The 23,629-nt window shown below is 41.4% G+C and overlaps 1 protein-coding gene across 1 annotated transcript in view; it reads left to right on the top strand.

Annotated features, from left to right (window-relative positions):
- The window catches only part of PLBD1 (phospholipase B domain containing 1), a 66,552-nt gene that overhangs the window by 9,866 nt on the left and 33,057 nt on the right, over positions 1-23,629 (top strand). Inside the window, exons 2-4 of the mRNA XM_011954180.1 lie at positions 6,575-6,794; positions 19,096-19,179; positions 20,474-20,612. Coding sequence (XP_011809570.1) covers positions 6,575-6,794; positions 19,096-19,179; positions 20,474-20,612 — 443 coding nt within the window. The remainder of the gene's footprint in view (positions 1-6,574; positions 6,795-19,095; positions 19,180-20,473; positions 20,613-23,629) is intronic.

Genomic DNA, 23,629 nt, shown 5'->3' with positions numbered 1-23,629 from the left:
TCCCAGCTACTCGGGAGGCTGAGGCAGGAGAATGGCGTAAACCCGGGAGGCGGAGCTTGCAGTGAGCTGAGATCCGGCCACTGTGCTCCAGCCTGGGCGACAGAGCGAGACTCCGTCTCAATAAATAAATAAATAAATAAATAAAATATTAATTGGAATATACAAGTAAATATTAATACAAAAAATTTAACTTTGGTGTTTGGGCTTTTACATAGAAATATAAAAATGATGGCATATTTTCCATCTTTATTTATAGAAGAAAAATACTTTTTATAAATAACATTCCCATTCATTCAACAGATATTTAATCAAGTGCATTGATTTTGAGGATATTGCTGTTAAAATGTTTGAATTCTGACTTTTCATTTTCACAACTCTAAAGAAAATATCAACAAATAGCTCCTGCTCTTGAGGCTGGATAGACTTAATCCAAGATTCTGAGCCATTTAATAAGTCTCTCACCCAGGCTTGAAAACATAATTAGTTGAGCTATTTCATACTAACTTCTGTGAATGAGTACTCTGATGAGCTTCCTTTTCTAGGAGGCTCAAGTAGGAGGATTGCTTGAACCCAGGAATTCCAGGCTGTACTGAGCTGTGATTGTGCCGCTACACTCCAGCCTGGGCAACAGAGCGAGACCCCAGCTCAAAAATAAATAATAAATAAATAAGTAAATAAATGGCTTTCTTTTCATTTAAAGAACACACACAAACTAGATTCGTCAAAGAAACATTATTTTGTCAGGTTTATAGAGTGTTAAGCAGAAATAGTCCCCGCTTTCACAGAGCTTGTATAAAACTAGGTTTGCATTAGAATTATGTACTATTTTTCTATCTTTTTCACTATTACTTTGTTCACACCATTCACCTCCCATCGTGAAGATGTCTTTTAAAAATGGAAAAGTACAATGGCTTAAACTATGACAGGTTTTAAGAAAATCAGAAAATGGCATGAATACTGGGAGAACCAGAAAGAGTTGAAACTTAGAGAAAACATTGAGGAGTGGAGGACCTCGGCTGGAGTGGAGGGAAAACTCTGATTTTGGGCTTTATTCTCAAAGCACATGCTAAACTATTGGCAGGACACTTTTCTCACCAAAATCTCTTGGGGATTGAGTAAAGGTTTTTTCATGCATGGAGGTACACAAGTGTCAAAAAAGCACGTATTTGCAGAAGTTTCTTTTTGTGGTCAGGAAATTAGGTAGGACCAGCAACCTTAGCTCTTGGTTTAGTACTCAGGCTGCCTTGGGCAAGCCCTAAATTACAACAAAAAGGAATTGATTGATTGGAAGGTGAAGGCAGGCCTGGGTTGCCTAAAGATGAGAAATGCCAAGGTTTTGGAGAAGAAGAAAAAGCTAAAATCATGCTTTGTGGGTAGAAAGAGAAGAGACACACCTTCCTTTTTTGTTTTATGGTTCCTGTTTATGACTCTTGCTTTTTATGCAAGCAACCACACTTCCTCATTTCCCTACAAGGCTCCCTGGAGGTGAGGGTGGAAGGGAATGTGTGAGAAAAGCTGGGGATATGCGGTCAAAAATAAATTTGGAACACATTTATTGCCTTTGGGTGGAGAAGGGAAGTTTCCGTGGGTGCTGCCTACAATTGTCAAATTGTGGCCAAATGGCTCCATTAACAATCAGACAATTATTTGTCAACTGCAGTTGATTGGCAAATTATTTGACACTTCCCTATTTCTTAATGCCATTACTTCCATTTAACGATTGTGAAGGCCTGCCATGATGGTCATTGTACTCAGAAGTAAATTGACTTAGGCCTACTCAGATCATTCCTGAAGAGTTTAATCAGGATTAGTTTCTAAGCCTGACTAAGCCCCAGCCTATCACCGAGCCCCTGGACCACGGTGCCATGATGCTCTAGTATTAAGATTCTACTTTTAGTGCATGTTTGATAGACGGTCTTTTTTTTTTTTGGCTGCATAGTATTCCATGGTGTATATGTACCACAATTTCTTTATCCAGTCTACCACTGATGGGCATTTAGACTGATTCCGTGTCTTTGCTATTGTGAATAATGCTGCAATGAACACATGTGTGCAAGTGTCTTCATGACAGAACAATTTATATTCCTTTGGGTATATGCCCAGTAATGGGATTACTGGGTTGAATGGTATTTCTGTTTTTAACTTTTATTTTAAGTTCAGGGATACATATGCAGGTTTATTATATAGGTAAATGTGTGTCACAGGAGTTGTTGTATGAATTATTTCATCACCCAGGTATTAAGCTTAGTACCCATTCATTATTTTTCCTGATCTTCTCCTTCTTCCCTCCGCCCTGAAGTAGGCCCCAGTGTCTGTTGTTCCCTTCTATGTTTCCATTAGAAACATAATGGACTAAATGATGTGTCTCTTTGTTTAGCTCCTACCTATAAGTGACAGCATGCAGTATTTGGTTTTCTGTTCCTACGTTAGTTTGCTCAGGATAATGGCCTCCAGCTCCATCCATGTTCCTGCAAACACATGATTTATCCTTTTTAATGGCTGCATAGTATTCCATGGTGTATGTGTACCACAATTTCTTTATCCAGTCTGCCACTGATGGGCATTTAGATTGATTCCATGTCTTTGCTATTGTGAGTAGTGCTGCAATGAACACATGTGCGCAAGTGTCTTTATGACAGAACAATTTATATTCCTTTGGGTATATGCCCAGTAATGAGATTACTGGGTTGAATGGAATTTCTGTTTTTAGGTCTTTGAGGAGTCATCACAATGGTTGAACTAATTGGCAGTCTCACCAACAGCGTATACGCATTCCTGTTTCTCTGAAACCTCACCAGCGCCTGTTATTTTTTGACATTTTAAATGATAGCCATTCTGACTCGTGTGGGATGATACCTCATTGTGGTTTTGATTTGCGTTTTGCTAGTTATCAGTGATGTTGAGCTTTTTTTCATATGCTTGTTGGCCACATGTATGTCTTATTTTGCAAAGTGTGATAGACAGTCTTTTTTGTCTTTGTTTTTTTGAGAGGGAATTTCATTCTTGTTACCCAGGGTGAAGCGCAACAGCACAATCTCAGCTCTGTGCAACCTCTGCCTCCCAGATTTACGCAATTCTCCTGCCTCAGCCTCCCAAGTACCTGGAATTACAGGCATGCGTCATCACACCCAGCTAATCTTGTATTTTTAGTAGAGATGGAATTTCTCCATGTTGGTCAGCCTGGTCTCGAACTCCTGACCTCAGGTGATCCGCCTGCCTTGGCCTCCCAAAATGCTGGGATTACAGCGGTGAGCCACTGCACCCAGCTGATAGACAATCTTAACATCAAAAAGTAAAATGTTGGCCAGGCGCAGTGGCTCATGCCTGTAATCCCAGCACTTTGGGAGGCCGAGGCAGTGGATCACCTGAGGTGGGGAGTTTGAGGCCAGCCTGATCAACATGGAGAAACACTGTCTCTACTAAAAATACAAAATTAGCTGGGTGTGATGGTGCATGCCTGTAGTCCCGGGAGGCTGAGGCAGGAGAATCGTTTGAACCCAGGAGGCGGAGGTTGCGGTGAGTTGAGATCTTGCCATTGCACTCCAGCTTGGGTGACAGAGCGAAACTCCATCTCAAAAAAAAAAAAAAAAAGTAAAATGTTGGTCCAATCTGGGACGTTTGCCAACAAATAACCCTGTGTAAATATTTAATGTGAAAACTTTCTAGCCTCTTCATCACTAAAAACTCAACATATCTAAAACTAAACTCCTGATCCCTCCCAGACATATTGTCCATGTGCTTCCTTTCTTGGTAAATGATACAACATCTATCCACTGAGTCTCAGCCTAAAACCTGAGACTCATTCTGGCCTCCTCCCACCTCTCTGGTGACTGACCTGAATGTATAGATTCTTAAACCAGAGCATATGTGCAATGGCTTCTCAGACAGAGAAAAGAACGCACCATGTTTTACCATTTCCTTCCTCCATGTCTTATTTCCTTGTTTCTTTCTCTTTCTTCCTAAGTCTTCCTTCCTTTCGCAAATATTTATTGAGTACCCATTATGGGTCAGGCACTACAAGTGCTGAGGACACAGTCTCTGGCCTCAGGGAGCTTCTAGTCTAAGAGCAGGGGCAAGCATGTAAGTTACAGTACAGTGTGACAGGGCTTACAGAGGATGTGCTTGCAAACATTGAGCTTGTAGAGGAAGTCATCCCCTGCAACAGAGGGGCTGCTTCCTGAGTCCTAAACAGCAATTTCGAGACTGCTAGGTGGCTAACAAGAGGGAAAACGTCAGGCAGAAAAAATAGCATCTGCAAAGTCAAAGGTGTTGACCTAGTTACTGGCAGGTTGAAGAGCTGTATGTAATGGTCTCTGGATCATGAAGTGTTCATGTGGGTGATGAGGAAGCTGGATAGGTAGATAGAAACCAGGTCATGAAGGCCAAGTGGGTAAGCAGAACTTTTTGTTTTGTTTTGCTTTTTTTGTTTTTGAGACAGAGTTTCGCACTTTTTTGCCCAGACTGGATTGCAATGGCACGATCTAGGTCCACAGCAACCTCTGCTTTCCGGGTTCAAGCAGTTCTCCTGCCTCAGCCTCACGAGTAGCTGGGATTACAGGCACACACCACCACGCCTGGCTCATTTTGTATTTTTAGTGCAGACGGGGTTTCTCCATGTTGGCCAGGCTGGTCACAATCGCCTGATCTCAGGTGATCCGTCCTCCTTGGCCTCCCAAAGTGCTGGGATTACAGGTGTGAGCCACTGCGCCTGGTAGTAGAACTTTTAAGAAATAGAAACTATTGAATATTTTTAGCAGGCAAGCTAACAAAATCAATTCGCATTTTAGAAATGCTACTCTGGTAGAGAATGAAGAATGGATTAAAGGTCAGAAAAACCTTGAAAAAGTCCTCTTCTATACTTAAACGGCCAGTTGTGTTACCTAAGGTAACATAGAAATGTAGGGATAAAGAGGTGGAGACTGGTAGGAGAGATATTTAGGAGGCTTTGATTAAACCTAAGATATCAGAGAGAGAAAGGAAGCCAGGATGGATTCAAATTTCAGGCTGGGAGATCACCGAGAGAGAAAGCATCACGGTGGAGGATATTTCGAATCTCTAGTGCGATGGAGTCATCCGGATTGTGTCATCAAGTGTGCTGTGGGGTATACAAGATAAAGAGGAACCTATGGGGAGAATGAGGAAAAAGGCAGGCACAGGAGAAGGAGACTGGGGAGGGTGTAGTGTCCCAAAGGCCATGGGAGGAAAGGGTTTTAAGAATAAGTGGTCACGAATCCAATGCTTTCAGAAGTTCATATGACATTAGGACTCAAGGATTTTGCTAGTGAGCCAGGCAGAAGCCGCGTTGGTATCCTGGAGGTGGAGAGCAGACTGCAGCCGGCTGGAGCAAGGGACAAGAGGAGGAAGTGCAGGGTGTGAGTGCATTCCTCTTTCCAAAAGGCGAGGCCTGGAACTGTGCCAGTCATGTTCACAGCTCTGTCACCAGCACTCAAAACAGTCCCTGATACAGTGTGGACACTTTAAACTTTGAAATGATTTCGTGAAGGGAGTGAGAGATTCCAGCAATAGCTCCACTGGGTCACGGGATCCAGACAGCTTCTGTAGTTGGTTTGTTTTTAGCTATGAGACAATGGAGCATGTTAAGTATGCCAAAGCGGGAGAAGCTACTGCCGAGAGAGGGAGCTTTAGGGCACAGGAGCAAGAGGATATAGGATAGAACAAAGTTCCTAAAGAAGGTGGGAGGGTGAGATCCAGAGCATGGGTCGAAGGATGGAGGGGAACCAGAAGGGAGAGATGGGCGTGATGAGTTCAGAGATTGTGTAGGGATGGACCCACAAAATTATCAACACCTGACGGACTCACAGGTGATAGCTTCTACTTGCTTCTACTTTTTTTCTGCAAAGAATCTAATGTCATATGACATTAGATGAATTAAGCAGGAGACATAGGATAAGGAGCCTGAGAAAGGTGATGTTTTGTTCCACCTGTTAAGGGGAATGGAAGAAATTGCTGACTAGGGACAAGAACCCTATTCTTGTCTGAATTAAGAAGTGGGCGTTGGATGTGAGGGCGACCTGGCTGCGACATCTGTCACCCCATTGACCGCCAGGTTGATTTGGCTGATCTGGCTGGTTGGGCGGGTGTCCCCTTCCTCCCTCACTCCTCCATGTGCGTCCCTCCTGAAGCTGCGTGCTCAGTCAAAGAGAACGAGTATCCCTGATAGAGGAGGACCGGTCTTCGGTCAAGGGTATACAACTAGCTGAGCTACCCTGCTAGAACCTCCAAACAAGCTCTCAAGAAGTTGGCTTAAGGTCCAGCTCCAGCCCTGCCCAGATTCCCACCCTCTAAGGATGAAGCACTCAGGCTCACCTCTGTGATGCTGTAACTACACCCCTACCTTTGACCTTGCTCTTTGTATTTTGAGCTTATCCCCCTTGATCAAGGTTCCAGGTTTTCCTCACTTGGAATAAGGGCAAACAATAACGGCAGATTTCCCAATTCTAATAGAATGGAAATCTTTAAAAGCAAATGTCTTGAAATTGTTGGATACAAAGGAAAAAAAATGTGTCACAGCTCATTTGAATGGCATTTTTATCATTATTCCCTTTTCTTTTAGGAGTCTACTATGCAACTGCATACTGGATGCCTGCTGAAATGACAGTAGAAGTCAAAAATATAATGGACAAGAATGGGGACGCCTATGGCTTTTACAATAACTCTGTGGAAACCACAGGCTGGGGCATCCTGGAGATCAGAGCTGGCTATGGCTCTCAAGCCTTGAGCAATGAGATCATCATGTTTGTGGCTGGCTTTTTGGAGGGTTACCTCACTGCCCTGTAAGTATCCCAGTCATGGTGGGGCCACTGCCAGGCAAGCCCTGTCCTTCCCATGTTCCACAGTGACTCTCATCTTCGTGGCGTTGCACATTAGAACTGAAGAGTAGCTGGAGTTCTTCACGTGTGTGATAGGGACATTATTATCACAATTGCATTTTTGCGGCGGTGGGGCACGGGACAGGTTCTCGCTTTGTTGCAAGACTGGAGTGCGGTGGTGATCACAGCTCACTGCAGCCTTGATCTCTTGGGCTCAAGCAATCCTTCCACCTCTGCCTCCTGAGTAGCTGGGACCACAAGCACGGGCCCAGAATTGCATTTGTTCCTATAATCAGTACCTGCCTGAAAGGAACAAAACCCCCAAGTGTGGCACTCTTTAATTATCATGGCATTTACTTTTTAAAAATCTTCCTAGCCCATGAAACTATTTTATTTTATATATTTTTGCAAAGACAGGGTCTCCTCATGTTGCCCAGGCTGGTCCTAAACTGCTGACCTCAAGCCATCCTCCCATCTTGGCCTCCCACAGTGTTGGAATTACAGGTGTGAGCCACCATACCCAGAAATGAAATGATTTTAAAGGACAGCAAAGTCATTTCAGCCTACTAGTCACTTGTTGTCTGGTAGAAAGCAAATGAGAGGTGGGGTCGCTCCTTGAGAACAACGGAGCAGGGAAGATTAATTAAAAATAAACCGTTGGTGCATTTATTTCCAGCCATCTTGAAACAATACCTCCATGTGGGCAGAGATTTTTAAATTGAAATTATAATGAGTCTAAAATAAATGTTTCCTCTAGTTCTACTGTTACTTGATTCTAGTGTCCTTGCCTTGCCTTATAAAAGTAACAAGGATGTAATTAATAATAACGCAATCAGGCTACATGTCTTTTAGAGAAGAGGGCTTTAAGGAAAATAAAGTTGCAATTTATCTAATCAACTCTCATCCCTCCTTTGATATAAAAAGTGTCTTGATGACTTTGCTTGACTCTTTTATTCTCTGTGACCTAGATTGTTGAGTGCAGTTTCTTTTTTTTTTTTTTTTTTTTTTGAGACGGAGTCTCGCTCTGTCGCCCGGACTGGAGTGCAGTGGCCGGATCTCAGCTCACTGCAAGCTCCGCCTCCCGGGTTCACGCCATTCTCCTGCCTCAGCCTCCGGAGTAGCTGGGACTACAGGCGCCCGCCACCTCGCCCGGCTATTTTTTTGTATTTTTTAGTAGAGACGGGGTTTCACCTTGTTAGCCAGCATGGTCTCGATCTCCTGACCTCGTGATCCGCCCGTCTCGGCCTCCCAAAGTGCTAGGATTACAGGCTTGAGCCACCGCGCCCGGCCGAGTGCAGTTTCACCAAACTTTATTTGGGCTGTTACTGCCTTAGTCATCGTAAGTGAAATGTCAATCTTAATCTACTTTTGGTACTGGAGATTGTATCAGATGTCGAATGACTAGTTGTTGGGCTCTGGTTGCTCTTTTTTGATTCAAACTACAAATTTTTGTTTTTATTTTTATACCCAATTTTTTTACTCTTCCATACAAATCTCCTTAACAGCGTACTATTCAATTGATGTATAAAACTTCACAAACAGAATCAGATTTTTTTAACATGTTTAAAACCATTTTATACAGGTAAAAATCTGAACTTCTCCACATCTTTATCCACTTCTGTTTCCACTGAATTCTGATTGTGTTATTTAAGTTGAGTCGTGAGTTGGAAGAAACAATTTGAACCACAGTTGTGTGAATATAAATAGGTTAGATTAACTCATGAGTGACATATACAATGGGTTATTAATGGAAACTATGTGATCTGCAGAAAGCAGCTCTAATCTCTGAGAATGTTCTGAGAGTGCACATGTTTCTCTTGGATATTTCTGTTGGTGTTACTCTTAGAGCTCACAGAGATTCAGAGGGCTTTGACAAAGGTGGCACCTCTGACATTCTTATGTCTCAGAAAAAAGTAAGCTTTAACATCTCATGGCAGCCACTTTTGAAGGTGGCTTTATCATTTCACCTTTACTTTTTATATAAAGCATTGAGCTACTCTTGAGTAACTTTATCCACTAACCAAAAAAGTCTATAGAAAAAGAAGCCATTCTAATAATAACTTTAAAAAAACACTTCTGTGTTAGAGTAAAAATTGTTTGCTTGTTTGTTTGTTTGTTTGTTTGAGTTAGAGTCTCTCTCTGTCATCCAGGCTGGAGTGCAGTGGTGTAATCTCGGCTCACTGCAACCTCTGCCTCTCGGATTCAAGCAATTCTGGAGCTTCAGCCTCCCTAGTAGCTGGGACTACAGGTGCATGCCACCACAACCAGCTAATTTTTACATTTTTTTGTAGAGATGGGGTTTCACCACATTGGCCAGGCTGGTCTCAAACTCCTGACCTCGTGATCCTCCCACCTTGGCCTCCCACAGTGCTAGGATTACAGGCGTGAACCACCACGCCAGGCCTGTAATTAAAGTACAAATTATTTATTTATTTATTTGTTTGTTTGTTTGTTTGTTTTTAAGATAGGGTCTTGCTCTGTTACCAGGCTAGAGTGCAGTGGCGCAATCACAGCTCACTGCAGCCTTGACCTTCTGAGCTCAAGAGATCTTTCCACCTCAGCCTCCACAGTAGCTGAGCCTACGGGTGTGAGCCACCACATTCAGATAATTTTTTTTTTTTTTTTTGAGACGGAGTTTCACTCTTGTTGCCCAGACTGGAGTGCAATGGCATGTTCTCGGTTCACTGCAAACTCCGCCTCCCAGGTTCAAGTGATTCTTCTGCCTCAGCCTCCCGAGTAGATGGGATTACAGGCATGAGCCACCACTCCTGGCTAATTTTGTATTTTTAGTAGAGACGGAGTTTCTCTAAACTCCATTGGTTAGGCTGGTCTCAAACTCCCGACCTCAGATGATCCACCTGCCTTGGCCTCCCAAAGTGCTGGGGTTACAGGCGTGAGCCACCGCGCCCTGCCTAATTTTTTATTTTTGGTAGAGATGAGGTCTCACTATGTTTCCCAGGCTGGTAATTTTGTTTCTTAAAAAACGACACTCAGCTACTATTCAGGAACTGTTTCCTTGTTTAATTTGCCTTTTTGCCATGTCCTTTCAAAGAAAAGTTGGCGTGTGTAAGTCAGCCTTTGAAAACTTTAAAAACAAACAAACAAAAACACTTCCTGCAAATTGTGATGTAGGCTTTGAGGATCTGAGTCTGCCCTCCTTTCAGACCAGTAGCAGCAGCCCATGGACGAATGATCAGGAGTGGGGCAGAGATAGCTCTAGAATTTCTAAAACTACATCCTTAAGGAAAAGCTGGGTCACTCTTGCTTGCAACTGCACTGCAGAGAACAACCTCAAAAGAGCTTGTTAGCCATAAGTACAGAGTACAAGAGAGAAAAGCACCCCAGTGGCCAGAATAGTCAAAGAAGGCTTTTGGAAGAAGTGAGTTGTAGGCCTGGTGCTTGATAGAAGAGAACTACTGGGTTTGGCTGGGAAGAGGGATAAAGTCATTCCTAGCAGAATGTAATGGAACAGAGTACTGAATAAAGGCGCTCAGTCTGAAATAAGTTGCATTTACAAGGAGTGAGGAGTGGCCGGGCATGGTGTCTCACGCCTGTAATCACAACACCTTGGGAGGCCAAGGTGGGAGGATCACCTGAGGTCAGGAGCTCGAGACCAGCCTGGCCAACATGGCGAAACCCCATCTCTACTAAAAATATAAAAATTAGTCTGGTGTGGTGGTATGGATCTATAATCCCAGCTACTTGGAAGGCTGAGGCAGGAGAATTGCTCCAACCAGGAGGTGGAGGTTGTAGTGAGCTGAGATTGCGCCATTGCACTCCGGTCTGGGCAACAAGAGTGAAACTCCATCTTAGAAAACAAAAACAAAAACAAGGAACGAAGAGCGGAGGCTTCAGTTGAACAATCGAAGGACGGTGGGTTTCAAAAGGCAAATGGGGACCGTGTGTGGAAGGCCTTAGATGGAAGTGCTCCCAACAGTCTTTCTCTACTTGGAGCGCAGAGTGCCCGAGGTTTCTTAAATATGAAAGATGACCTCTCTGTCGACTCTGTCTAGTGTTTGTGACTGTGGTCATTCTCCCACCCTTCTCAAAGAGGGGCTTCCCATATATGTGGTACCAAGAGCCTGAGAGGACCTCTGCTCTGCAGAGTCTTTGATGCAGCTCAAAGGCCATCTCAAATGCTGTCTTCTTTTTTTTTTTTTTTGAGACAGAGTCTCGCTCTGTGCCCCAGACTGGAGGCAGTGGTGCATCTTGGCTCACTGCAAGCTCCGCCTCCTGGGTTCACACCATTCTCCTGCCTCAGCCTCCCAAGTAGCTGGGACTACAGGCGCCCGCCACCACGCCTGGCTAAGTTTTATATTTTTAGTAGAGATGGGGTTTCACTGTGTTAGCCAAGATGATCTCGATATCCTGACCTCGTGATCCGCCCGCCTCGGCCTTCCAAAGTGCTGGGATTACAGGCGTGAGCCACCGCGCCCGGCAAATGCTATCTTCTTGATGAAGCTTTTGAAGATTTCATTCCCACTGGATTAGAGCTCCAGCTCTCTCCTCTACCACCTGTTAGTGCCTTGACGGCCACCCTATTTTGTTAATCTTTATATACCCCAGATGTCTGGCATAGTGCTTTGCTCCCAGCCATTACTTATTACATGCTAATTAGGTTTAATAGAATTCTAGTGTTCCAGTTCTATTCGAAACAAATTCTGAGTATGAGGTACATTTCCATGTAATGCAGTGTGATGGTAGCAGCCTTGACCAAACTGAAGATTCTTCCTCTGATTTTTAACTCTGTTAGATGGTTCCCTAAGAGTTACAGATTCAGCCTTTGATGCCTCATGAATGATATAAAGGCTGTTAAATAATCACGGATTGATTTTTAATAAAATGAGACATGAAATCTATCTGGAAAGCATGGTGATAAGCGTATGGGGACCTGGTCTCTCTAGTTTTTAATAAAGCAGCTGATCTCTTGTGTTGTTCACGCGGCTGCTGAAACTCCCTCCTCTGGAATCACACAGTTTGAATGAGTCAACTCAGCACGACAAACACTTGTTTTCCTACCTTGTGCCTGGCACTGAGGATAGGAAGAAACGTAGGGAGTTGGTTCCTGACTACATTCTTCAAAGGCAACTCCTTTTACTTACATTAATATGTTGAGACAGGCAGCTCACGCCTGTAATCCCAGCACTTTGGGAGGTGGAGGCAGGCGGATCACGAGGTCAGGAGATCGAGACCATCCTGGCTAACACGGTGAAACCCCGTCTCTACTAAAAAATACAAAAAAATTAGCCAGGCATGGTGGCGGGTGCCTGTAGTCCCAGCTACTCAGGAGGCTGAGGCGGGAGAATGGCATGAACCCGGGAGGTGGAGCTTACAGTGAGCTGAGACCTCACCACTGCACTCTAGCCTGGGTGACGGAGCGAGACTCCACCTCAAAAAAAAAATTTTTTTTTCTTCTTCTTCTTTTTTTTTTTTTTTTGAGATGCAGTCTCACTCTGTCACCCAGGCTGGAGTGCAGTGGCACAATCTCATCTCACTGCAACCTCCGCCTCCCAGGTTCAAGCGATTCTGTAGGCTCACCCTCCTGAGTAGCTGGGATTACAGGCATGCACCACCACTCCCAGCTAATTTTTGTATTTTTAGTAGAGACAGAGTTTCACCATGTTGGCCAGGCTGGTCTGGAACTCCTGACCTCAGGCAATCTTTCTGCCTCAGTCTCCCAAAATGCTGGGATTACAGGCATGAGCCACCGTGCCTGGCCCACTCTCAAAAATTTCTAATGATGTATCAAATAGTAATTAATTTGTAATTTAAAATTGACCACAAAATACCAAAGACGATGAAAACCAGCCCTATATACCATTTACAATATGCCAGACTCTGTTCAAAGCATTTGACATATGTTGAGTTATTTAGTCCACAATACCATGAGGTGTGCATCATGATAATCTTCATATTATTTATATGAAAACTTGGGAAGTTAGGTAACTAGCTGAGAGTCACGAAGCTTGTGAGTAGGAGCCAGGATTGGAAAGGAGGCTATCTAGCCCCAGAGTTTGCATGCACGTGCCCCGCTACCACAGACAAATGGATTCATCGCTGTGGGAAATACTAAAGGAGCCCAATATGGTCTCTGACTCAGGGAGTCCAAACAGGAGAGCGTAGGAGGTAGCACATGACAGGTGCTAAATGATGTGTTATTGCCATCATGCAAAAATATTCTGGGAAAGATGGGTGTGCACATGTCTTTCTGATCTCAACATGTAGAAGAGGTGTTGAAGAGGTAAAGGTGAGCAAAATCTCAGCCAACTTAGCAGGAAACTTACTGACTTTACACACTGCAGGAACTGAAACTAAACCTGACTCATCCATGAGGTTGACACTAGTGTTGTCTCTGTTGAGAATTCAGAAGCATAGAGAAGTTGGAATCCTGCTTTTAGTGAGATATAGCTTAGAAGTAGTGGAGTCAAGCTTTAAACTCAGAGCTCAAAGCCTGAATTCTTTAATGTTATACTACATTGCTCTGCCACACAGAAGTGTAGGGTCCCAGGCCCAGGGATCAGAGAAGGGCTTCAACCTGAAGAGACTGCAAGAAGATTGTATTCCTTGGGAGCTTCTGTGTGTGGCAGGATCAGGTGAGGCCCCCACTTCTCATCTCAAGGTGGAGGTTTCTCTCCCCTTGTACTGAATGTCAGAATCAAAAAAGCTAGTCTCCACACCCACAAAGCCAGGGGCAGTGGCTCACTCCTGTAATCCCAGCACTTTGGTAGGCCGAGGCGGGCGGATCACCTGAGGTCAAGAGTTCAAAACCAGCCTGACCAACATGGTGAAACCCCATGTCTACTAAAAACACAAAATTACCTGGGTGTGGTGGCACACGCCTGTAATCCTAGCTACTTGGGAGGCTAAGGCAGTAGAATTGCTTAAACCTCTGTGACAAAAGTTGCAGTGAGCTGAGATCACACTACTGCACTCCAGCCTGGGTGACAGAGCGAGACTCCATCTAAAAAAAAGAAAAAAGAAAAAAAAAGAAACCAGAAGAAAAATTTTAATAATTCTGGTTCAGTTACCTTCCTGTATTTCCATCTGTCTTGTCTATGGTTATGTAGTAGACATTCTCAGCAATGACACTCAAGTCAGGATTAATGTTCCTCTGTTTAAGGATTCTCCCATCTAGACAATATTGCCATTTTGGGTTGGAGTATTCTTCACTGTGGCAAGCTGTTCTGTACCTTGTGGGATCTTTGGCAGCACCTGTGGCCTCTACCCACTAGCTACCAGTTGCACCTTCTCCCTCACTCAGTGTGACAACCAAAAATGTCTCCAGAAATGCTCCCTAAAGGGAAAAATCATGCCAGTTGAGAACCACAGCCTTAGCTTGAAACAGACTGAAAAATTTGGGGGATCTGGGACTCTGCGTGGAGCCAAGCAGGGTGCAGTGATGGAAGACTTTGGATAAAAAGTATGGAGTTTTTGTTTCTTTACCTGAGTGAACATTGTAAGTGAAAAGCCCACAAGTTATTTGTTTCCAATAAATAAAACTGTTTTCATATAACTCTTTTTTTTTTTTGAGATGGAACCTTGCTCTGTTGCCCAGGCTGGAGTGCGGTGTCATGATCTCTGCTCACTGCAACCTCCGCCTGCTGGGTTCAAGCAATTCTTGTGCCTCAGCCACCCAAGTGCTGAGGTTACAGGCATATGCCACCATGCCCAGCTTTTTGTATTTTTAGTAAAGACAGGGTTTTGCCATGTTGCCAAGGCTGGTCTTGAACTTCTGATCTCAAGCAATCCACCAGCCTCGACTTCCCGTACTGCTGGGATTACAGGTGTGAGTCACCGTGCTGGCCTTCATATAACTTATTTTAAGAGTATGAGGCCAGGACAAAGGATCCCTTTCTTGTCACCCACACACTTGTCTAGCTTTATTGCTGTACTTGCTCTTGTATTTAGAGGTAGTAGAAGGTAACTAAATGGATCAAAGCAAAGGTATGTGATAGCATAAACTATATGTAAATAATAGTGTAATGTGATGATTCAATTTAATATATATACACAGGTAATTGGAAGAAAAAATTCTCATGAGGTAAAGTTTATTAAATTCCAGTACTGCAAAATAAAAAATTTCAAAAGATCATAATGTTGTGTACTTCACCAGCAATAAAACTATTCTCAGATTATTAGTTTCAGTTCCGGAAACTACTAGATAAAGAATATCTAAAGTTTCAAAGTGTATGAGCCAAATTCCCATTCTTGGAATCCAGAATGGCCTCCAGTTCTAAAGTCCCTACATCAGTGAAAAGCATCAGATAAAAACCAGAACGAGGACTGTAGGTAAACATTCAGTCCAGAGGGTGCAGGGACTTCCTCTTTGCTCTAAACTTACAGCAAATTATAGGGAAAATATGAGAAATAAAACCTCACAGTAACACAGCTGGGCTCCAGAACAAGATTAAATGTCTCTTCTACCGGAAATTGAACAGATAACAAAGTGATAAAATATGGATCTACTGGCCCTTGGCCTGAAGCCAGCAGAGGCAGCCACCTGCTGATGGGTGAGGGCCTCAATGCTTTGAGTGAACTGAGTCAAGGCTGGGAGCCAGAAGTAACCTTGATGCTTTTAACTGCTTGTAGAAAGGAGGCCACAAAATAGTGTTGGTGATGTAAGTCCTAGCCTATAGATTTATAAGAAACGGTAAGCTTGGGGGTGGGGAGGTGGTGGCAACCAAAAGTCAAATCATTCACATGCTGGTTTAGTTATTTACAAATATCGCTGCAATATTCCGTAGGACAGAAGTCCCAAAAAGGCACTGTAAGACCTAGTTCATAGGACTCAGATGGAGGCATTTGGACAGGGAAAGAGGGAGGGAGAGAGGGAGAGAGACAAAGAGGGGGGAAAGAAAAATGCCTACACACCAAAGTTCCAAAATCCACAAAGAAATTGAAAGATGGTTAACAAAATCAACCATGTGAGTATACTCCAGATTAATTTTTAGAATGGTTTAACAAAGACTTTACATTTGCATAGGGTGCTTTAAATTATAAATGAAAGAAAACTTGGAGAATTTGTTAAACAAGGAGTAAGAAGTAAAAAGACGGATTTTTTTAAAAGAGCTTGTTAGAAATGTAAAAGAAAATTATAGAAGTTAAATTTTAAAAAATCTCAGTACATAGACAAACCCTTGACTAGATACAATCAGATAAAAAATTCTGAATCGGATATTAGTACTGAGGGATTTATACGATACACAGCCCAAAGAGAGAAAGGGTAAAACTTAAGAAAAAACTGTTACTGGACATAGCAATTAGATTGAGAAACTCTCATATAGACCAATTAGGAGTTTCAGAAAAAGAGACTAGAGGCAATTGCAGATAAGCAATAATTGACAAGGTAATTGCTGAGAATTTATCAAAATGGAAAAAACAGGCCCAGTGCAATGGCTCACTCCTATAATCCCAGTACTTTGGGAAGCTGAGGTGGATGGATCACCTGAGGTCAGGAGTTCAAGATCAGCCTGGCCAACATGGCAGAACCCCATCTCTACTAAAAATACAAAAATTAGTCAGGCATGGTGGCAAACGCCTGTAGTCCCAGCTACTCGGGAGGCTGAGGCAGGAGAATTGCTTGAACTTGGGAGGCGGTGGTTACAGTGAGCCAAGATCACACGGCTACCCTCCAGCCTGGGTGACAGAGCAAGACTGCATCTCAAAAATAACACAAAAAACAAAAAACACAAGTCCTTAGTTGGAAGACACAGCCTTTTAAATTGCTATAATGCAGCAGATGAGACTGCAGACAATTGAAGATAAAGGGAACCATCTTAAAAGCTATTAGAAAGGAAAGACATTAACTACAACGGAATCTCAGCTAGGAAGCATATTGTGGATCATCAGCAACAGTGTCAGAAGACATCAAGATATTATCTTAAAAGTATTGAGGAGAAATATCTAACTAGAATGTTATAACCGTTTAAATCGTCCAAGAGGAGGGGCAAAATAATAATATGTTCAGATACATAAATTAAAACAGTTTACCACCCAAAGACTTCATTACACTGTTAGAGGCTATACTTTACCAAGTATAATAGGAGGGAAAGTGTGGTGTATAAGAACAATCATTAATACAAGAAACAAAAAAAAAATTAATACAATTTAATTGTAAAGGTTAAAAAGAAAATATTTTTTGTTTTTTTTCCCGAGATGAAGTCTTGCTCTGTTGCCCAGGCTGTAATGCAATAGCATGATCTTGGCTCACTGCAACCTCCGCCTCCCAAGTTTAAACCATTCTCCTGCCTCAGCCTCTGGAGTAGCTGGGATTACAGGTGCATGCCTCCAGGTCCGGCTAATTTTTGTGTGTATGTATTTTTAGTAGAGACGGGGTTTCACCATGTTGGCCAGGCTGTTCTCACATTCCTGACCTCATGATCCGCACACCTCGGCTTCCCAAAGTGCTGGGATTACAGGTGTGAACCATTGTACTCGACCTAAGAAAATAATTTTTAAATAAAAAAGTTTAATTAAAAAGGTAAAACTAAATCTTTGAACAATAACATGATGGAGGATGTCAATGGGTAGTTAAAATGTGCTAAAATATGCTTTATGTTTGGAGGAAGAGAGAAATATAAAACTCATTTAGACTATAAGAAAATACTAGTTATATCTTTTTAATGTTAAGAATAAAAATACATTCTATAGGTTTTAAATCAGCAGAATTGAAAAGAAAATAACAAGTATTATCTAAACAAAGAAAACATAAAAGAGGGGACAAATAAAGGGATAGTAAATGGAAAACAGAAAAGATTATAGAAATAAATCCAAGAGGCTGGGCACGGTGGCTCACGCCTGTAATCCCAGCACTTTGGGAGGTTGAGGCGGGCAGATCATGAGGTCAGGAGATTGAGACCATCCTGGCTAACTAACACGGTGAAACTCCATCTCTACTAAAAATACAAAAAATTAGCCAGGCGTGGTAGTGGGCGCCTGTAGTCCCAGCTACTCCGGAGGCTGAGGCAGGAGAGTGGCGTGAACCCGGAAGGCGGAGCTTGCAGCAGTGAGCCGAGATTGCGCCACTGCACTCTATCCTGGGCGACAGAGTGAGACTGTCTCAAAAAAAAAGAAAGAAAGAAAGAAAGAAAGGAAGGAGGGAGGGAGGGAGGGAGGGAAGGAAGGAAGGAAGGAAGGAAGGAAGGAAGGAAGGAAGGAAGGAAGGAAGGAAGGAAGGAAGGACTCCAAGAATATTAAAATCCCAGTGAATGTAAGTGGATTATTTTAATCAATTAGAAATATTAAGTATACACCATATGAGACATTTTTAATTTAAGTTTTAAAATAATTACAAATGCCCAATAATCCTATGAAGAATGGAAATTAAATGGAGGGACTATTTAAAACCTATCAAATTGTTGAAAGTTGAAAAGTCTTACAATCTGAAGTGTTGGTAAGGCTGTGGAAGAAGAAGTGTAACATATAAGCAAGTAGGGATATAAATTGGTACCATCACTGTGGAGAACAGTTTGGCAATATCTAGTTACTTTATAGCTATATGGAATACTTACCCCAACTATTATTCATATGTGTATGTGTGTGTGTGTGTGTGCGCGCATGTCCTAGAAGAACATGCAAATGTGTGGAAAAAAAAGACATATACAAAAACATTTGAAGTTGCATTATGATAGGAAGAAATAAAAGATCAGTTAAATGTCCATCATGGGAATGCATACATGAATATGGTCATACCATGGAATAGTATCAGAGTATCAGCAGTTAAAAAGAATAAATTTAAGTAGCAGATAATGTAGATATTTCTTCAAAAATCATATTGAGATAGATAAGTTAAGAGTGATCAGTATGATCTTTTTTATAGTGTGTTGCGAACCTGATAATTCTACGCATTATTTGTGGTTAAATGTATATGTAGTAATTGCATATAAACATGCATGGGAATAATCAGATTCGAGACTGAAGTTATTACTTCCTGGGAGAAGGGAAAAGAATTAGCATCAGGAAGTGCACACAGGGGCTTTGACTCTACTTTTTTGTTTGATTTTTTAAATATACGTGGTAAATGTGGCAAAATATAATAATTTAATAAAGTTGAGTGGTGAATACTTGGGTGTTTTAAATATTCTATCCTTTTCTATATGTCGTAAATATTTCCCAATTTGAAATTGTGCATTTATTAAGGAAAAAAGATAGTAGGGAGAGTTTGTAATTAGGGACTCCTAGTTAACCAAATGATTGAATAATTTACTGTGATGGAGAAATCCAAGAATAAAAATAGAAATGTAGTAATTTTCATGTATCATTTCAGACACATGAATGACCACTACACAAACCTCTACCCACAGCTGATCAGGAAACCTTCCATCATGGATGAAGTGCAGGATTTTATGGAGTACGTATAATAGCTTTTCTCTTTTCGTTGTTTTTAATGCTGCAGGGACTGAATCTGTAATTTCAAGCAGCAATTTTTTCTTTGTCAATTTCTTCTTAAATCTCTTTAGCAGGACTCTAGAGTTGTTCTTGTAGCAGGGTATAGCACTTTTTGGTAATGGCATGAAAACTGGTTGCAAACAACATGCTCTCTAATGTCAGCTCTTTCAAAGGTTGAGTTGAATATCGCATAATCAATTGCTGACATGGTTAGAGGAACATCACCAGTGTAAAGTGTCAGTGTTAAGTCCCTGGATCTCTTCCTCATGGAGGCCCTTCTCCTTCTTGCAGGGATCCCCTCTCTTCACTCTTCAAGGTGTTTCCTTTTCATAAGCCTGCTTACTAATCCTAACTGAGGTCTTTGATAATATCTAAAGTCATAATTCTTAACACCCTCTGAGAATATTTACATTTTAATAAAGTTTTCTGAAGACTAAAATTTTAAATGTGTTTACATTTGTGGGATGACAGGAGGTTAATTTGGGGACAGAAAGGCTCTTGAGTTGGCCCTCCAAATTGCACTCTAAGCAACCTCTTCATGAAATGCTAAAAGTCTTATAGAGCTTCAGTTAAAAACCACTGGGCTAGATCCCATGAAGCAAGGACATTATTCTAAGACTGATCGCCTGAACAAGTCAGAAATAGTTTTCAGTATACAAAGTTATATCAAATCATCCCATGAAAGTTCAGAGAACTGGAAGAATGAAAGGACCACTAAAAAATGACAGTTTTGCTACCATGCTAGGACAGAGGCATTGAGGCAGTTCCTAATAACAACCGAAATGGAACGAATCATAAGCTATGCAAATGGTCTGAGAGGAATACAAACAGATATCAACCACCTTGCCATTAGATTGTGTCCGGTTGTTTAACTTGACTACTTCTACAACTAAAAGTAAGGTTAATCAACGTGTCTTTATTGACCTAGTGAAACGTTGTGGTTTTACACAAAATGCATTTGGATGGTCTCTCCTTGACATTTTTAGGTCTCGTATCCCAGGTAGGTCAGCATCACACTTGTGCTTTCGTTCTAGATACAGCACAGAAGAAGCTGTGAAAGAAGAATCAAAACCCTAGGCAGAAATTAGAAATCAGAATTTTCCCTGAAATCCTTTGAGTGACTGGAGTGTTACCAGATCTAGAATTTAAATCACATTAGCATAAGTGTCTGAGTATATAATCTCTCAATGCTGGTTTGATTTACCTTTGAATGAGTAACTATTGAGACTGTAGTGCAAATCTAATTTCTCTTGCAGGAAGCAAGATAAGTGGACCCGGAAACATATCAAAGCATACAAGGATGACTCATTTTGGAGACATACAGGCTATGTGATGGCACAAATAGATGGTCTCTACGTAGGAGCAAAGAGGAGGGCTATCTTAGAAGGGACCAAGGTAGGATTTTAAACAAGCTTCTCAGCATTTACACAGTATGGTAAGAATATTGAATGTTATCTTTAAAATAACATGACAGTTTAGAAGCAGATCAAAGTAGAACTACAGTATAAATTCCTTACAGACAAGAACTGTCATAGCTGTCATATTAGCACCTAATTTGCAAAATTACAAGCCCCAAACACAACTCGTTTCTGTGTTTTTTCAATCTCCCATAATACTGGGCTCAGGATTAGGTTGAAAAGCATGGTATGAATGTACTGGGTTTTTAACTAATCTGATAAAACCAGTGTTTTAGACTGCATGCTCGTTAAGACAAGATGGTTAAGTATATAAGTTCTATGTTTCCCACACTCCACAACATTCATGTAAACACATATCCACACAAACACATATGCATTACAATTCTTGGGGAAAGCTTTACTGACTCACTGAGGCTTCCAATGTACCATTTGATATACTTCCAAAAATTGTGGATGTTTTGTTTCCTGGGATAATAGATGTATAAATGAAATATGTATATTATATAACCTTTTGTCTATTTTGCCAGTATATATGTATATAATATGTATATTATATAACTGTCTTTTTGCCTATTTTGACCAGTGTGTGTATATATATATATAAAAATAAGTGCACAGCTTTTCTTTGAACTTTTTGTCTATTTTGTCCAATGTGTGTATATATGTATATATACATATATATGCACATATATACATGTACATGTCTGTGTCTGTGTGTATATGTGTGTATATACACATATATGTTGATAAATGTCAAAATAATGCCCAGTAAAAGCAGTGAGTTACAGAAAAATGCATACAGTAAGACTCTAACTTTTTTTTTTGAGTCAGAGTCTTGCTCTGTCACCCAGGCTAGAGTGCGGTGGCACGATCTTGGCTCACTGCAACCTCTGCCTCCTGGGTTCAGGTGATTCTCCTGCCTCATCCTCCCAAGTAGCTGGGACTACAGGCGTGAGCCACCACTGCCAACTAATTTTTGTATTTTTGATAGAGATGAGGTCTCACCATGTTGGTCAGGCTAGTCTCAAACTCCTGACCTCAAATGATCTACCCGCCTCAGCCTCCCGAAGTGCTGGGATTACAGGTATGAGCCATTGTGCCCAGCCCATACAATATGACTCTATTTGTGCAAATTCAAAAAAGGTAGAGTTTTAAAAATATATCTTAAAAATATATATATATATAGGTGATAAATATATTATATATAGGTGATAAATAATAGAGCGGCAGGTAATGAGCTACACAAAATTTAGTATACTGGTTGACCGCTGACAGGAAAGAAGAGAGATGAGATTGGAGACTTCTAAGGCACTGCTGATGTTCCATTTTTTAAACTGAATTGACTACATTGGTGTTTATTTATTTTTCCTTAAATTGTATGTGTACATCTTTATTCTTTCAGATGTGTAATATCATCTGTCCTTACGCTTCTAAGCAGCATTCCAACATATGGATATATTATACAGTATAACAAAAGAAATGCAAATATCAATTACAGTGGGATACTGTTTTGCACCTATGAGATTGGAGATAAACTAAATGTTTAATATGTTATTGAGGATGGAAGAGTTTGATTTATTTATTTAGAGGCAGAGTCTCGCTCTTTCACCTAGGCGGGAGGGCATTGGCTTGATCTCCGCTGCAACCTCCGCATCCGGGGCTCAACCAGTTCTCGTGCCTCAGCCTCTTGAGTATCTGGGAATACAAGCATGCACCACCCTGCCCAGCTAGTTTTTGTATTTTTAATAGAGATGGGATTTCACCATGTTAGCCAGGCTGGTCTCAAACTCCTGACCTCGGGTGATTCATCAGACTTGGCCTCCCAAAATGCTGGGATTATAGTCGTGAGCCACTGCACCCGGCCAGAAGAGTATAATTTAAACAATTCATATGAGAACAATTTGGCAATATCTATTAAAATCTAAATCACTTCTAGGAATTTATCCCACACATAGACTCAAACATAAGCAAGATGATGTGTCCAAGATTAATTATTGTGGCATCGTTTATAATAGCAAAAGACTAGAAGCCACTTGAAAACTCATCAAAGAAAAGACTAGTTAAAAATATTATAAAACATCCATACATTGGAATGCTGCTTAGAAGAGTGAAGACAGGCCAGCTGTGGTGGCTCACGCCTGTAATTCCAGCACTTTGGGAGGCCAAGGTGGGTGGATCACCTGAGGTCAGGAGTTCTAGACCAGCCCAGCCAACATGGTGAAACCCCGTCTCTACAAAAAACTACAAAAATTAGCTGGGCATGGTAGCGGGCACCTGTAATCCCAGTTATTTGGGAGGCCAAGGCAGGAGAATCGCTTGAACTCGGGAGGCGCAGGTTGCAGTGAGCTGAGATCGCGCCATTGCACTCCAGCCTGGGCAAAAAGAGTGAAACTCTGTCTCAAAAATAAGGAAATAAATAAATAAATAATAAAAATAAAAAGAAGAGTGAGGACAATTTTTATATCCAATATAAAAACATCCCCAAAACAGTAAATGAAAGATATTAAGACAAAAAAAAGAAAAATCAAGGTGAACAACAGTGCGTATAACACACTACCATGTATGTTTTTAAAAATTGTATTTACAAGACAGTTTTAAAACTCTGGATCCAAGATCATGGTGCCAATAGGGAAAAATAAAAAATCAAAAACTGGCAGTATATGCAAAAAAACTAGCAAAATGATTAACTAGAAATGGTAGTACCCGAGCAAATGGAGAACAGGTAAAGGAGGAGACTTTCTGCTATAAACATTAATATAATTTTTAAAATCTTGAATAATAAATGCATAACTTATTCAAACAAACAAAACAGAGATGATATTTATATAAATAAAAATTGGATTGAGTTTTTGCTTTGGTTTTAGTTTTTCGGTTAAAATGTTATTTGTGTTGTCTTCCCACCACCTCTACTCCAAAACCAATTTGTTGATGCCTAACCTGGACCTGCTCCAGCAGACTGAATCTTCCTGGAGCAGTGCTCTCCAGTTTACACAA

Source organism: Colobus angolensis, unplaced genomic scaffold (assembly GCF_000951035.1).
Source record: "Colobus angolensis palliatus isolate OR3802 unplaced genomic scaffold, Cang.pa_1.0 Scaffold11, whole genome shotgun sequence".
Lineage (NCBI taxonomy): Eukaryota > Metazoa > Chordata > Mammalia > Primates > Cercopithecidae > Colobus > Colobus angolensis.
Note: the sequence above shows the minus strand (reverse complement) of the source record. Positions and strands in the feature narration are given on the sequence as shown.